Source organism: Megalops cyprinoides, chromosome 18, assembly GCF_013368585.1.
Source record: "Megalops cyprinoides isolate fMegCyp1 chromosome 18, fMegCyp1.pri, whole genome shotgun sequence".
Lineage (NCBI taxonomy): Eukaryota > Metazoa > Chordata > Actinopteri > Elopiformes > Megalopidae > Megalops > Megalops cyprinoides.
In genome coordinates this window covers 10,697,539-10,712,321 of record NC_050600.1, presented here as the reverse complement: position 1 = coordinate 10,712,321, position 14,783 = coordinate 10,697,539, and the positions used below count along the sequence as shown (strand labels likewise).

At 40.6% G+C, this 14,783-nt stretch overlaps 1 protein-coding gene across 2 annotated transcripts in view; it reads right to left on the bottom strand.

The window, feature by feature from the left end:
- LOC118793673 (glucosidase 2 subunit beta-like) overlaps positions 1-14,783 on the bottom strand; it is a 111,490-nt gene that overhangs the window by 81,330 nt on the left and 15,377 nt on the right. For both annotated transcript variants that reach the window (XM_036551903.1, XM_036551904.1), the window contains exons 7-8: positions 8,696-8,762; positions 4,069-4,147 (exon numbers count right to left, since the gene is read on the bottom strand). In XM_036551903.1, the coding sequence (XP_036407796.1) occupies positions 4,069-4,147; positions 8,696-8,762 (146 nt within the window). The remainder of the gene's footprint in view (positions 1-4,068; positions 4,148-8,695; positions 8,763-14,783) is intronic.

Here is a 14,783-nt window from a genome sequence, read left to right as displayed (position 1 = left end):
TCCCCTGTACAATTACCTGGCAGGACCCCTAGTGCATCCTTAAAGGAGCTGCTAGAGGCAAAGATGAAAATGAGAGGACAGCCCTTTGACCTCATTCATCTACCTTTGACCTCTGACCCCCAGACCACCATCAGACCTGTTACGCCACACCACAGCAACTTCACAGGATTTTACTCCTTCTTGTTATGAAACAGGGATGGCAGAAGGAAAGAGGGGTGAAAAAGAAGAAAGGAAAAAGGAGTAATTCCAGGTTTCTGACATATCTACCCTAACCTTCATTTTCTTTTGCTCTGGTAGGGCATAACCCTCTTCAACCACTGTTCAGATCATTTTCAATTGCAGACCATTTACCTAAAATGCTGCTTTGAGTGAGGGGAAAAAAAATCAGGTTGTGACACACAATGTAGGGTCCACATTTTCAATGCTGTCTATACAGCCACTTATTTCACAGTTTATAACTTTTTTCCTTTTAGGCGCTCTGCCCAGACATGAAAAACGCTGGGCTTGTCATGAAAGGAGAGGGTGTGACAGCCTCTGCTTTCAGCTAGCCAGTCACTCAATACTCATTCCTAACATTGCAGCACAACATCTCAAACCAAACAAAATTGCTGTGCGTGTGTGTGTGTGTGTGCGTGCGTGTATGTGTGGGTACATCCACATTAGTGATAAATACAATGTGAAACCCTTTTGTTTTTAAATGATCAGTATGTCCACCGAAGTAGTTCAGTGTAAACATGGTCACAATTATGACATGCTGATCAAATGAGCTGTGAGTGTGTCTAAAAAAAATAAATATATTTCTGATAGGTACCTGCTGCCACCCTCTGTTTAAGAGCGGAAGTGCCTCTGAACCAAAGAGAAAAAAAAAAAACATTGGTATTCTATCCTATGAACCATACTGCAAAATGTGCAGCCATCAGAAATGGGTTCAAGCCACTGGTGGTTATTGAAGTAAAGAGGAGGACTCATTTGGCTACTTGTGAAAGGCTGCGTCATCTGGCATAATGGAATGGTAGCGTCCAGCCTTTTTCATGTCCATTTCCAACTTCTAAAAAGAGCAGTCTGCTGTTGGCACTTCTGCCAGATCAACAACCCTGATCTCAGTCACTTAAACGTGCTTAACGAGCACAACATGAATACATGGTTTAAGCCAAGGATAACCAGATCCCAAACATGCCATTCAGCATGTGAAGAGTTGAGCAGTCAGACAAAGCAGTCCAAACTCTAAAAGGAAAAAAAAGAGAGGAAAAAAAAACACTCTTCTAATAAGATATTTGTATATACATATTCCTCAGTGGAAGTGAATAACACTGCGATAAATGTCACTAGAATTAAACAGATGGTGTGAAGAACTCAGCGGAGAGGTTTTTTTTTTTTCCTGCTGTTGTCAGGAATACCAAATGGGAGGCAACGGCTCAGTATGGGCTGACGTGGAGATGCGGAGAGGGGCGGTTCCGCACACCGGGGGCTCGGAGCCTTGGTTGGCGGAGGGGCCGCGGCCACGCGTCGAGGTGTCTGGGCTGAGATACAGGCGGGGGGGGGGGGGGGGGGCCGTGCTCCTGCGCTTTCAAGACAGCGGGGTTTGTCATGCATCGCGCTCTTCACACTTGGGTGAGAAACAGGCCATCACAAAGCTCCGCTTCAGGGTCCCCAGCTCCAACACTTCACCCAGCTATGGGACAGGAGGAAGGAGCGCTGGGTGGGTGGGTGTATGGGGGGGGGGGGGGGGGGGGCTGCTGTTTTCTTTCCTCTTTTGCACACTCCAATCCTCCATGGTGCCTGTTGCCATCAGTTTCTTTGTTCTTCTGTTTTGCTTTTCTCTTTGCAGAGCGGAGCGAGGTTTTAGGGAACATTTTTTCCCCTGGGAGAGCCGTACCCTGAACGGGGGAGGGGTGTAAAACTGTCTTTCGCTCTCAGACTTTCCCACTGGGCCGCTCCTGATTGTTGCGCTCATCTCTGCTTCAGACCGATCTGACATGAGCTCAGCCATGTGTGACTGATTTCAACATCAGCCGCATTCAGGACTCAGCATATCTGCCGCACACAAGTTTGATCTCTGACTGAGGAGTTGTAGGCAGCATACAAACACACATCGCGCTGCAGACTGAGAAGCCCTAGACAGGCCGTCCACCTACTGTACGGCTGGGACCAGTGCTGTATGCAAATTAAAATAAAATTTAGTGTAAAATTATGCATTCTGATTTTTCACAATGAACCAAGAGTTTAACATGTCTCAAGGGAAAGGGAAAAAAAAAAAAAAAAAAAAAAAAACTTCTGTCAAATGGCCGGCTGGAAAGATATTCAGACTTTCAGGATCACTTAGCGTCCAACACTGCATCACAAATAAGTAGCAACAAAACAAGAAAAAGGTGACAGAACATACTTCTCAGTTTAGTGTGCTGCTTTCTTTCTAATATTAACAATTAATTCATTTTTAACTGTAATAACATCAAACAACAGATGTACATTATTTTAATTGCTTCCTAAACAAAACAAACATGTATTCATTTACACTCATCCATGACAGATTTTATGAACTATGATAAAAACACCTCATTAATGCACTCTCAGTAAATGACGTATAATCTGCCATTATTTGCAAGAGAATGGGGGGAGAAAGGATTTGGAGGAGTCGCAAAAGCAAGAATCCCCTAAATATTTTTGCCGTCAGCTGGACTTTGCTAGCAAAAAAAGTAATGTTTCCCTTGATCATCAAATTGCTTTATTGAGGTAGTCTCTGTCCTTGTATTATCCAGCCTGCTGAAGTGGAAACTAAATTCTCTGTAGCGCCTAAAGCTTCTTGTGAAGGAAAACTAATAAAAAGGTGCAAAAATGACATAGAGCAGGAAGCATATGAAATCAAACACTACAACCTCAATTTCCAACATCCTTCTAGAAATAATGAAAGTCTTTGAACACTGCAATTAAGGGTTATCTTCAAGGAATAACTCAACAGCATCTCTTCAAATTCATCTGTTTCAGTGCTCAAAACATCTCCTGTAAAAAAGGTCTTCCAGCCCCACATTACAGTTGTAAATGTAAGGTCAACTAATAGCCAATGGGAATTCAGCTTTCTGGATGTACTTTGGGTGCTCTCACAATAGCATCTTTCACCCTGTCCACGGAGTTGAACACATCAAACACATGTATTAGCGCATCAACAAATGTGCTAATAATTACAATCCCAGAGATGCGCTTATTGTTTTCAGCATTGTTATTGCTCTTATGTATTAATGGCCCCATTTGTGTAGCGAATTCCAGATTTTTTATGAGGCATATGTGTACAGTCAGCACAGGGTAGCACTAATGAGAGCTAGCAGGTTAACTCTGACTGGACAAGGACACTTAGTGGGTGCACAAGGGCATTAGCCTGCTATACATTAAAGATATTGTCAGTGAAGAAGAAATTCTTCCCAACCTTGCACATACTTCACAAGAATTTTAATCAGGTTTCTCTACATTGCATCACAATGCAAGGGTATAAACTTGACATGTATTTGTATTATTTTCTTGAACTCTGAGTCATTTATAATTCACATCTGTTTCTTGTGGCAGACAATTGCCTTACATGCAATTTGTATGGTGAAGGCACTTCATATTCCCATGTCTAAAACATACACTGTTGGCAACCAAATAACAACTATTATTGCATCATGAGTCTTCTCTGTCTTCACCTTTACAGTTGTCCAGCATATCTATGAGTATTCATAGTTTCAAAGAAAATACATAACTCAGCTACAATAGGTAACTTTGTTTGCACAAATACATTGACAACTGTTCAACATATAGCTAATGTTTAAAGTCACAGTTAAAAGTAGAACAAAATCAACATTCAAAGCCTACACCACTTGAGGGAAAAGCACTGTTCTAGAGTGCACATGGCAAAACATATCTGTCTTAATTAATGTAAAGGGATACCACCCAAGCTTAGGACAGGAACCATCATAGTAATCAATCTCCAAGTGTTTAGTGAAGAGATCTTTCTTTCCATCTGTGGGCATTTTCTCCTGAAAATGCATCCTTTGATTTAGGCCGCACAGCCTTATTTAAGAACACAGACGTACTCACCACAGCCTCCTCTTCAGTTAAGCCTTGCTCGACACCCTGTAGGTGTACAATTTTGGCCTGGACTTCATCCACTGTTATGCTGCAAAAAACAGACACGAACAAATGAAAATGATCTGGAGACAAATAACTTGATTTTTTTTACGACTGTTTCTGTTTCTGTTGTACGACTGTCTGAACTGTCCAAAACCCATTTAAGAATAGCACTTTCTTAGGCCAGGGGGACAAAGAGCATGTATCTGACAATCAGGAATTGTATTACTCTAAATGTAGTCTGAAATTAGTAGGAGGGTGAGGATTTCCATTCTTTCATTCCATTCTTCCATAAATAAAATATTAAATATATTAAATAACACCAGACTAAGACTACACTTTAAAGCCTGTAAAATGCACTGAAATCAGTAGTGAAGGGACCCCAGTTAGGCCACTGCAGTAAAAACTAAGATGGTTCCCATTGAAGCTCACTTCCTTATTCTGTGATCTGGCAAGAGAACAGATAGATAGGACAGACGAATTAGTGAAAAGATGTGACAGTTTGAGCAAGTCTCACTCCACTACACTACACTGCACTGCTTGGAGAAGGAGGTGCAGTGTCACTACAGCATGGCTATCTCAGGCCTTGAATAGACTCTTTGATAACAGTGGAGTGGGGTCCTGATTACTCTGCTCTTCTGAGAACTGAACCTTTGATCAACCCTTCTGAGCCAAGACTTGTGGCAAGAGAGGATGGAGTTGGGTAAGGGATAAGGGTTTGATTTAAAGAGTGCCTTCCTCTCCACTTTACAGCCTGAACTTCCTTTTTTAGGTGCGCTAACATGCAAGATGCAGCCAAAGCGGGGTCATGCTTCAAGCTACCGCTCAGGTTTCCGCACGGTCAGGTCAGCAGACGAGGTGGTTAGTCTGGATGAAGGAATTGCAGGTCTGGCAGATCAATGCTGACCGCAATTCAAAACGGAACAGGAAAAAAGTGTAAACAACCCGGGCACGGAGGCCTGGCGTTCCACTACAGAAGATCAATGTGAATGTGACCGCCAGAGGGAAACATGGCATTCCTCACTGCTGGCGATAGAAGGGTGCGCACTACAGTGATCTCAGTCATCTGCTGATGAACAGCGGGGCAGGTCACAAACAGGGAAGACCAGACCAGTCATTACCTTTAACAGAACGATGCACAATTCAGCCTGGTCCACCAGGAACAGACCCGCTAATCATTTAACGGCCCTCTGTGCAGCTAGCAACCCGCGTTGATTCACTGTTCACTTCTCACAGAGCATGTGGTGATTTTGTATTAACAAGTGCCTCCTCTTTCTGTCAATCTGTGTTACATAATGCCTTGGTACTGGAGAACCAACTGGTGTCTGATTGCATAGAGGGACAAAGCAAGATAACGTAACACCCGCTGGCAACAATGGAATATGAGCTATACTGTACAGGCTATAAAACCACATACGTTACTATATTCACAATGTTTCCCCATTCTGGCAGCTGCACACAATGAGACTGAAATTGCAGATGCAAGCGATAAGAAGGCAATGAGCAGCACACATGCTGAGCAAGACCTAAGAATACATTTGAGTATAAATGCATTATGTAATATTCAAACATAAATCTTTAAGCAGAAGAACAATTCTACATTTTTATGAAAAACCAACTCATTTAAATGAATATTTAAACTTATAAGCGTGTGCCTTTATATTTGTTATCCTATTACCCTTTTGCACTTCTGTAAACTTTGAGGAAATCAACTTCCTTCTTATTCAGTCTTATCTGCTAAGAACAGCATTAGAATGGGATAAACATTTAAATTGAGTGCAAATGAGGAGCTACGCAGGCCAGGCGGCCTATTCAGAACAGGAAAGCGGTCCTTTAGCTCTCTGAAAGTCAGCTGTAGCCATAAAACCACAAATGCCACAGGACATGTTCCTGACCTCTGCGGTCACTAATCGCAGCATTCAGCAGCCTTTGAACGTGCCTCTGTTAGCCCTGGCAGCATTGACATATTTGGCACTCTACAATACAAAATGGCCCTCATTCACTTTCCTTTGCTGTAAAAAAAAATAATAATGTAGTGTGTTTATTGGGGGAGGAAAAAAAACACTCATTATCAAGATGAACATAATTGCTATGGCAATCAACACAATATTTATGCTCCTTTTGCTTCAAAAACAAATTTGAGTTAACAAATTCAAATGAAAACGTGAACAGATTGTGACACTAATGATGCAAATCTGAAAAAAAGCATAAATAAAATACATATAAAATGTGCAGCGCAATTACTTCTGAATTACATGATGCTAAGTTGTGTGTAATTAGCAAATTACATTAAGCAAATGAAATTACATAAAACCTGCATTCCCTGGGTTATCACCAAGGACAATAAAATGCATACTAATATAACACTTCCTCATGGGAGAGCAGTACATTGGTTGAGTCTCAAGTCAGTATTAGCGAACATATTTAGATATATTGAGATATTAATATATATCCCACTCGCATTTAAACCAATGACATGTTCCAGCAGCACTACATTTGCATTAACGGGGAATGAAGAATGAGTGTTAGCAGCAGTTACAACTAAAAACCTGAAGAATAGCGTTTACTTCCTTAGTCAACCAGTGAAATGTTCCCATGAAACATACTGTAGTGGGCAGGCAGGCAGACTTAGTGGGGTGTGGCTGAAATGCTGTCATCTACTGGCCACTTGTGTCAATTACCTGCTCTGAGTGAAGGAAATGGCTTCCACCTACAGCCAACTGTGTAATCAGCCCAGGTATAAAAGGAGCTCTCTGCCTGCACTCAGAGGGGGGAAGAACAGAGGGCGGTGTTTTGTTGTGAACAAGAGAAAACTTGAGAAGATGGTGAGCAGCCAGGCTGAAGAGTAGGATTTGGGGTGAGTAGTTTCCGCAGTGGTGAAGTTTCATTTAAAGTCGGTTAGACAATTATTTACTATTGGAGTGTTTTGTCTTATTTTGTACCCATGATGTGATTTTTTTGCTTTAACACTGAGTGGTCTTCTCTTTGGCTGCCCTACTCCACATAACACAACCATCCCCACCCTCTGTTGTGCTACAATGCTATTAACATTAATGCCTTGCAATGGGCAAAGAATGGGCATATTCTCATTCACAGAATAACACTGATTCGAATAAACGTAAAACAAAGACTTTTCAACACACTTCCGAGTTCTGATGATTGAGACAAACACGCACCTAAATAAGCAGCTCTAGCAAAGACACATTTTATCTGAGTAATACATTTATTTAGCTTGGGAGACAAGGGAGACAAGCTCTGCTGGTGCGGGCTGAATAATACTGTCGATTGAGGCTCTGAAATGCATTAACGCTGCACCGCAATAAATGCTGCACAAGCACTTCCTCTCAATATGCCCATATGTTTTATAGCACATTAGCTTTACAGTCCACTCCCGGAATGTGCCAGGTTAGCTTGAAGATTATTGATTTCTTTCAGGAGGAAAAGCCTCATTGGTGATCCAATGCAGGGGCTATTTTGCAAGCATTCAGAAAATTTAAATAACTATTTAGAAGCAGAATTGTGTTATTCCGAATAAACTGCACAGAGGTTAAAGACTGCTAAAAAAAGTAATGTTTCTGGTGGTTAATGAGAACACAAGAAGATTTTTCAGTCAATAGATGATGCCAACACAGCTATTTATTGATTGATATAAATATCAATTATAAAAATTTTAATAGTTCAAAAGTAACCATTATCCTGCTCAGCCAAGGTTTAGGTCTTAGCTGGTTTAAGGTGTTCTCCAATGATGTAAAAAATAGTGTTTGATCAGACGAAGAATTTACCGTTCAGTCTTGTAGGAGTTAGCCGTATGCACCCAATCTTTCGCTAAGCTTAATTTAATTACTAGTTTTGTAATGATTGTTTTTCCAGAGACTTTACAGTTATCTCGAGCTTGTATTACACCCATTAGTGCATATGACAACAAATGGAGGTAACAGCCTTCAGAGGCAGAATAGTTGGTTTGTAGGCGTTGCATGTTCTCGGTACACTTTTGTAAACTCAACATTGCGAATGAAAACTTGACATCGATTCCTGTAATAGTTCACATGAAAGCAATTCCTCATTGCCAGGAAAGCAAAACCATGTGAGGGGAAAAAAAACAGAAAGGGTATGACTGGTCATTATGGTTTGATTTCATGCAGTTTGATTTGTGCAGACACCTCCCACTGCTTTTCGTAATACTCAAAATGATGTGGGATACAATGAATTAAAATTCCTCAAAAATATCAACAACACTATGATATCAGAATTAAAACTGTTTGGCTTTACTATGCACTTAAAATCCAATTCTCCAACCAATCAGAACTTCATGGCGAAGATGGTTCCTCAATTGCAACCAGTAATCTTCATAAGGCATTCTATCAACAACAGTATCACATCATTATTTTTTGCTCCTGAACTCTCAAACGCTCATCAAATGAACAGTTACAAAAGATGCCACATAAGGAGCTGCACAGGCTGCCTTCTCACAAGGAGCATTTTGTTATCATTATCAAATTCACATCTAGCCGTTCAGTTTGCTCAGAGTTTTAAAAAGCATAAACAGAAATGGTAAGAGTTGCCTCTGAATTGAAGCTGAATGCGTGGCTCCATTTACCTGTCATCCTTATTGCAGTCCAGCTCCCGGAAAATGTCAGCTGGAGACTCTTTCGGGTGTCTGGGGACTGTGAAGAGAAAGTAAATGGGAGAATTTCACAAACTGACACAACTTCTGCTTTTAAAATGGCATACATTAGATCAAAAATCTGCTTTACGGACCGTACTCTGATATGCCATGCTCAATCGACCACCCTGAGTTTTAGAAATGTAAAGCCATTATCAAACCATTCTTGGAAAACCTTTTAAGCCCTTGCCAAAAAAGCAGACTATGCAGATTAGTTTTCAGGAAAAAGGGTGCTTACCTATTGAACTTCAATATATCGCATACAAATGAGAGTTGCTGGAAGAAACATGTTGATCTATCACAACAGCATCTGATTCAGCAACACAATTATTGCTTATAATGATGTGAAAAACAACAGTATCGGCCATGAAAACAAATGCCTGGTTTTGGGGCTAAAAAGATAAGGTTCACAGACTGATGGGATAGCACAGATTAAGACAGAACATTTTGTTCAATGTTAAACATAGCAAAATCCAAAATATAACCAGAGCACTTTATGCAAATGATAGAAGCTGCTACTTTTAGTATTCATCATGCAGTACTGCATTCAAAGATCATGAAAATGCCGTGTTCTTAGCTCCAAAAAGACACGCTACCTTCAGAACATTCACAAATTAATTTTCTCCTCGCATTTTGCCATACATTTTTACCTTCATGATATCTTTTTGAAAGAAAATGAAAGGCACCGCATTTACGTAGTTAATGCGCAGATCATTTAACACCTTTTATCAGCGAGCACCCTAGGATTCTGGAGGACAAAATGATTGCCTTGAAAAAGAAAAAAAATGCATTTTACATGATGCTAATCACACATCTGCACTAATTACCTTTCTGTACACGAGTTAGCTAATTATGGCAATTTCTGGGATGGCTTATCTTGAGATTCGCCCCTCGTTCCAAAAGCTGACTGCACATTTAACCAAGGCGCACACCCCTGTCATATCTAACAGAAAAGTGCTTTCGCTTTTGCCTCCTGTTGTGACATTTTGCAGTACTCTCCCTTCCCTATCGATGGTCATAATGTGAAAGCTCTCCCTTCTGCATGTCTTTAAGCAGAAGGCTCTCTGCGGCGTGAGCTGCTGGGTGATACAATTTGCCACGTTTCAGCCTGAGTATCTGCACTGCCATCACACAGAGCGAGAAGAGGGCGTATCCGCCGGCCACGCAGAGAGCGGACACAAAGCCCGCTACGCTCCCCCCTGAGACTCCATCTCTCATCTACACACTGAAATTAGTGCCGCTGGAAGGCTTTCACCAGGCGCCCGTCAAGATGGAGCACAAAGAGGAGGAAGGATGAGGCGCTACCAGCGCCAAGCGCATCCAGGAGCTGCTGCTTTGTGGGAAAAAGACAGGCCAAATGGCTGCCTTCTGCAACAAGCAGGGACAATGAAAGGTGAAGTGGGTCTCTTCAATCACAAATCAAAGGGATAAAAACTTTCTTTACAACAAACGTTGGAGGTCTAATATAATCTGTAATAACAAAGCAAAGACCAATTACATTACTTTTATTAGTTGTTAGTAGTTTAAGGTAACATACTGCTGGCACACACACACGCACACATGCACGCACGCACACATGCACACATGCACACGCACACACACACGCGCACACGCACACGCACACGCACACGCACACGCAAACATGCACACATGCACACACGCGCACACGCACACGCTCACGAACAAGCACAAAAGGGCACGCGAAAGTAAGAACTTTTGCAATCACTGACGCAAAACTTATATTGTGCATTCTGAATTTCTCTGGAGCTGGACTGGAGCTGGAAACTATGGTTAGCCATCTCAGAGGACACTGTGTCATTGCAATCTAAATACGATGATTTGGAGGGACAGAGAGGACAAGCATTCATCTGCAAGGTTTGGAAGGGGAGATTGAGGGCCCTCATCCCACTGATTGCATTGCATAATTACTGCAGCATCACCTCCAGATTAACAGAGAGCACAGAGCACAGTCAATCAGGCCAGACGAAGCAAACGTCCACATTCAAATCAAAGTTCACCATCTTCACTCTCTGTCAGGCTGGGATGAGACACCCTTTGTCCTAAAGGAAAAAAAGTGACTGACTTCCCTGCTTCGCTCACCAACCAACCCGTAACATTTGGAAATGTCAAAAGCCAGCTACTTAAACATAAAAAGTATCAGCCAGGGACCCTCTGCAATTCAGAGTAATGCTACTTAACGGAGGTCAGCCTTCACTGTGTGATCCCACTGAGGATTTACACTTTGAAAGTGGTATGGGTTTCCTTCTATTATCTATCTTTTATTTCTATTTACAGTATTTATTTTTATTGGAGGTGGGGGTGGTGGGTTAACCTTTTCTTTTCATAACTTGTAAACTACCTGCAACTGAAATTTACTGTAATAGGCTAAATGACAAGATACAACTGTATTTTCAGTATCTTCTGTATTATAATCTATTATTATAATTACGTATGACCCAGCTTACACAAGCAGGTGCCCTGTAATACTTCCTAGTTGTAATGTGAGGGGATTTCGCCACCTCATCACGCGTAGCAGAGTCCTCTCTCATCTGCAACACTTTTTTCACCGAGGCTCATTTTAGAGTATCAGATCACTTCAGAATACACAAAGCCTGGTTGTGCCAGTTCTACCACTTTTGGGTTTATATCAAAGTAACTGAAATTGCAGCAATACTTACATGATTTACCTTTAATCTTTAATTTAATACCTTTAATGTGTCATTGTTTCTAACCTACTACATGATTCCACATTATTCTTAGTGGGTTGTACAATTTTCAAATGTATATATTTTCAAATGGGATGACAGAAAGATCATGCTACACATTTTTGTCATCTCTATTATACTCAGTTCCATAGGAGATTTGATTCCCTGAATCTGAAACTGACCCTGGCAGATTCCTCTTCTTTATTTCCAATGGCATCAGAATCTGCCTAAATTATTCAGACTTCCCTCAATAAACAGACAGACTCTGATCCTGGCATTTCTGTATTAATAGAGACAAATGTTGTTCCTTTTTATCCCTTATTCATCACTTTTGTTCTCAGACTGATTACTGCTTAGTTGACAATAGGCTCCTTCCAACGTATCCACTCTTATACATATACCTCTTACTGCTCTAACATAATTATACCACCTCCTCGAGGAATTATCATTCTACTGTGAATCTAAATCCCACTCACCTAAAAATTTCCTGCTCTCATGCTCTCAGACAGCACTTCAGTGCACTTCCTTGCTTTAAAAATACTAATGCTCACCCCGATGCCCCTGCCTCTTTCCTTTGGGAGAACTTAAAGGCTTACTCAGAGGACGGATTATCCCATTGTGCTTACGAAGGAAAGAATCGTAACAAACGCGTGTTTGTATTAATGATGCGTATTTTGCAACCTGACTAAACGTTCAGCCAATCTGCATTGTTTTAAAAAAAAAATGACTTGTTTTGCAGATGGCATCTGACTCATTCTCAATCGGCCAGGGGCTCCCGAGTGGCTCAGCTGGTAAAGACAATCGCTCTGACAGCAGGATGAAATCTACAGTCAAAGCCATCTCCATTGAGGCTGGGCTGTCGTTACTAAACTATGACCAGGAGGTCGCGGAAACAGGATTTCACGGGCTTTGTTCAGCTCGGATAGGGTGAGGTTTCTTCAGCCATGGTTACCTGTCACACCACACATCAGTGTGTGCTAGCAAAGTGCTCTGCTACCTAAATTCTACTAAATTGTTAGCAAGTGTCATGGAGCCCAGCTAGCTTCCCTTATTGTTTCCAGCGGCTGAGGAGCATATTTTGATGAAGATAAGAGTAACAATATTTGCTGACTTGTTTCTTCACTTCTCTGGCTGTTAAGTCTTTCCCTACTGCTATTTATAGTCCACAGAAAACTGTGAAAATGGCTGTAAAGTTAATTTACATAATAATGAACACTATCCAATAAACACAACCACTCATAACTTCCCAGTACATACAGTATCTTAAAATTGTGTAAGCACTCTGCCTTATATTACTGTTTGCATAACAAATACACATAATTATCTTTCCAAGTTTAATTTTGTCCCCACACTACACACATAGATGATGAATTTAAACATCAGTCCCTACTTAGGCCATTGCTTGCAGGCTATATTGATTCAATAAAAATAAGTTTACTCTGCAAATTATCTCATCTTTTGCAACCTATCCTGGCTTTTATTCCCAAGTCTTTCTTCTGCAAATTGGACAGTGTAATTGCCGGATTCATCTGAAACAAACCATCCCAAAGCTATATGAGGTCTTCCCTTCTGAGACCAAAACCTCAAGAGGGTATGATTCTACCCAACTTGCAATTTTATAACTGGGCCACTAAATAGTTGTCCCATTCTATTCATGACGAAAACAGATGAGCTAACCGCTGCCTTTGTAGAATAGCATATAGGCCTCTTGTGTCTCATCTTCCCCGCTGCCTTGATATGCAAACGCTCTGCCAACTCACAGATACAAATATCATTATACTGTAATGAAGACCACACTCAACATTTGGATGCAGTTCATATGGCACTCTGAATTACAGTCATGCTCAGCAATGTGCCTACCGTTAGGAAACAACCTGTTCCCGCCTTGCTTTCACCATGGAACTGTCTCTATGCAGCACAGTCATGGCACAAATGCAATTAAAGACATATCAAAGGTCAAAGAAGCCATGTGATTTTGTACACAACGTTTCCCCATCCCTGGGCTCCTATCAGCCTCTTGTATCAGTCTCCAACATCAAATCAAGCTCAGTAAACTGTACACATACACACACACACACACACACACACACACACATATATATATATACATATATATATATATATATATACATATATATATATATATATATATATATATATATATATATATATATATATATATATGTTTCTCAGAGGGAGCAGTATCTCAGGGAGAGAGAGTCTTGCTGATGTAAAATGAAATGCATTGTTTTCATTCCTCCTCCACATGTACTAACAAGGGAGTAACATGAAGGAAACCCTGTTCTGAAACACAGAGGACAAAATAAACTGTAAATTGAACAGTAACACTGTGTTACACCATGACCTTGCTAACCAGTTCAATATATTTTGGTCCTGTTCCCATCTGAAATCTTTTTAGTGGGCTATTCTGACATTATCTCCAAGGTGATACAATGTTCTATCAATCCCTTTCAAATAACTGGGATTTTGCCTCAAATTGCAATATACTACAGTTCAATGACACAATATTTTTTTTTTCCCAAATTAGCCGCTGTTGGGCTTCTAGAAAATTTAGCTGCCATTTGGGCCTTATGCTACCAGCACCCTCAATAAATAGGCTGTAGAGCTATTTTAAACACAAAGGATCATTTTTGTTAAGTATATTGATCAGCTTTTCATCATCTTCATTTTCTTCTTCAATTATTTCAATATCTCTGTATGCATTAGTGGCATTTTTTCTCTCAGATAAATTCTATACATTTAAATGTTTAATTCTTATTTCCATAAAAAAGGAAAAACAAGGAAAAAACATGACATTTAAAAAAATACAGTACAAAATGGGATTAAACTGCTTTCTTGCACTAATGGGTGCTGTATCTGTGCTAAAATCAGGGCAGCTACTCAATTATTCCAACACTGAACTTGAGGAACCCTCTGAACTCTGTTTGAACCCAAGCAACGTACATGAGTCGTAAGACAAACCACGGCATGAAAACCCATTTCGATACATGGGTCATTGAAAGGAGGAGATGAGGCAATATGTGCATGGGTAAAGGTAGGAAAATGGTTAGCATGTGAATTAGAACATCAGACAAAACATCATTACTGTGGAAAATCCTCGCCATGACCCCGCACAGAAGCACAGAGAAGGTCTCTAAACAGACCACATAATCCTGCGTCAATTACACAATTATATGCTACTTTATAATAATAAGAGCATCTTCACTTCGCCTTGGAAATTCTCTTTGTTTATATGTCTCACAAAGCATCTCAGAAGGCTAATGAATTCAGGGAGAAAAATGTGGCAGCTTCTTAAT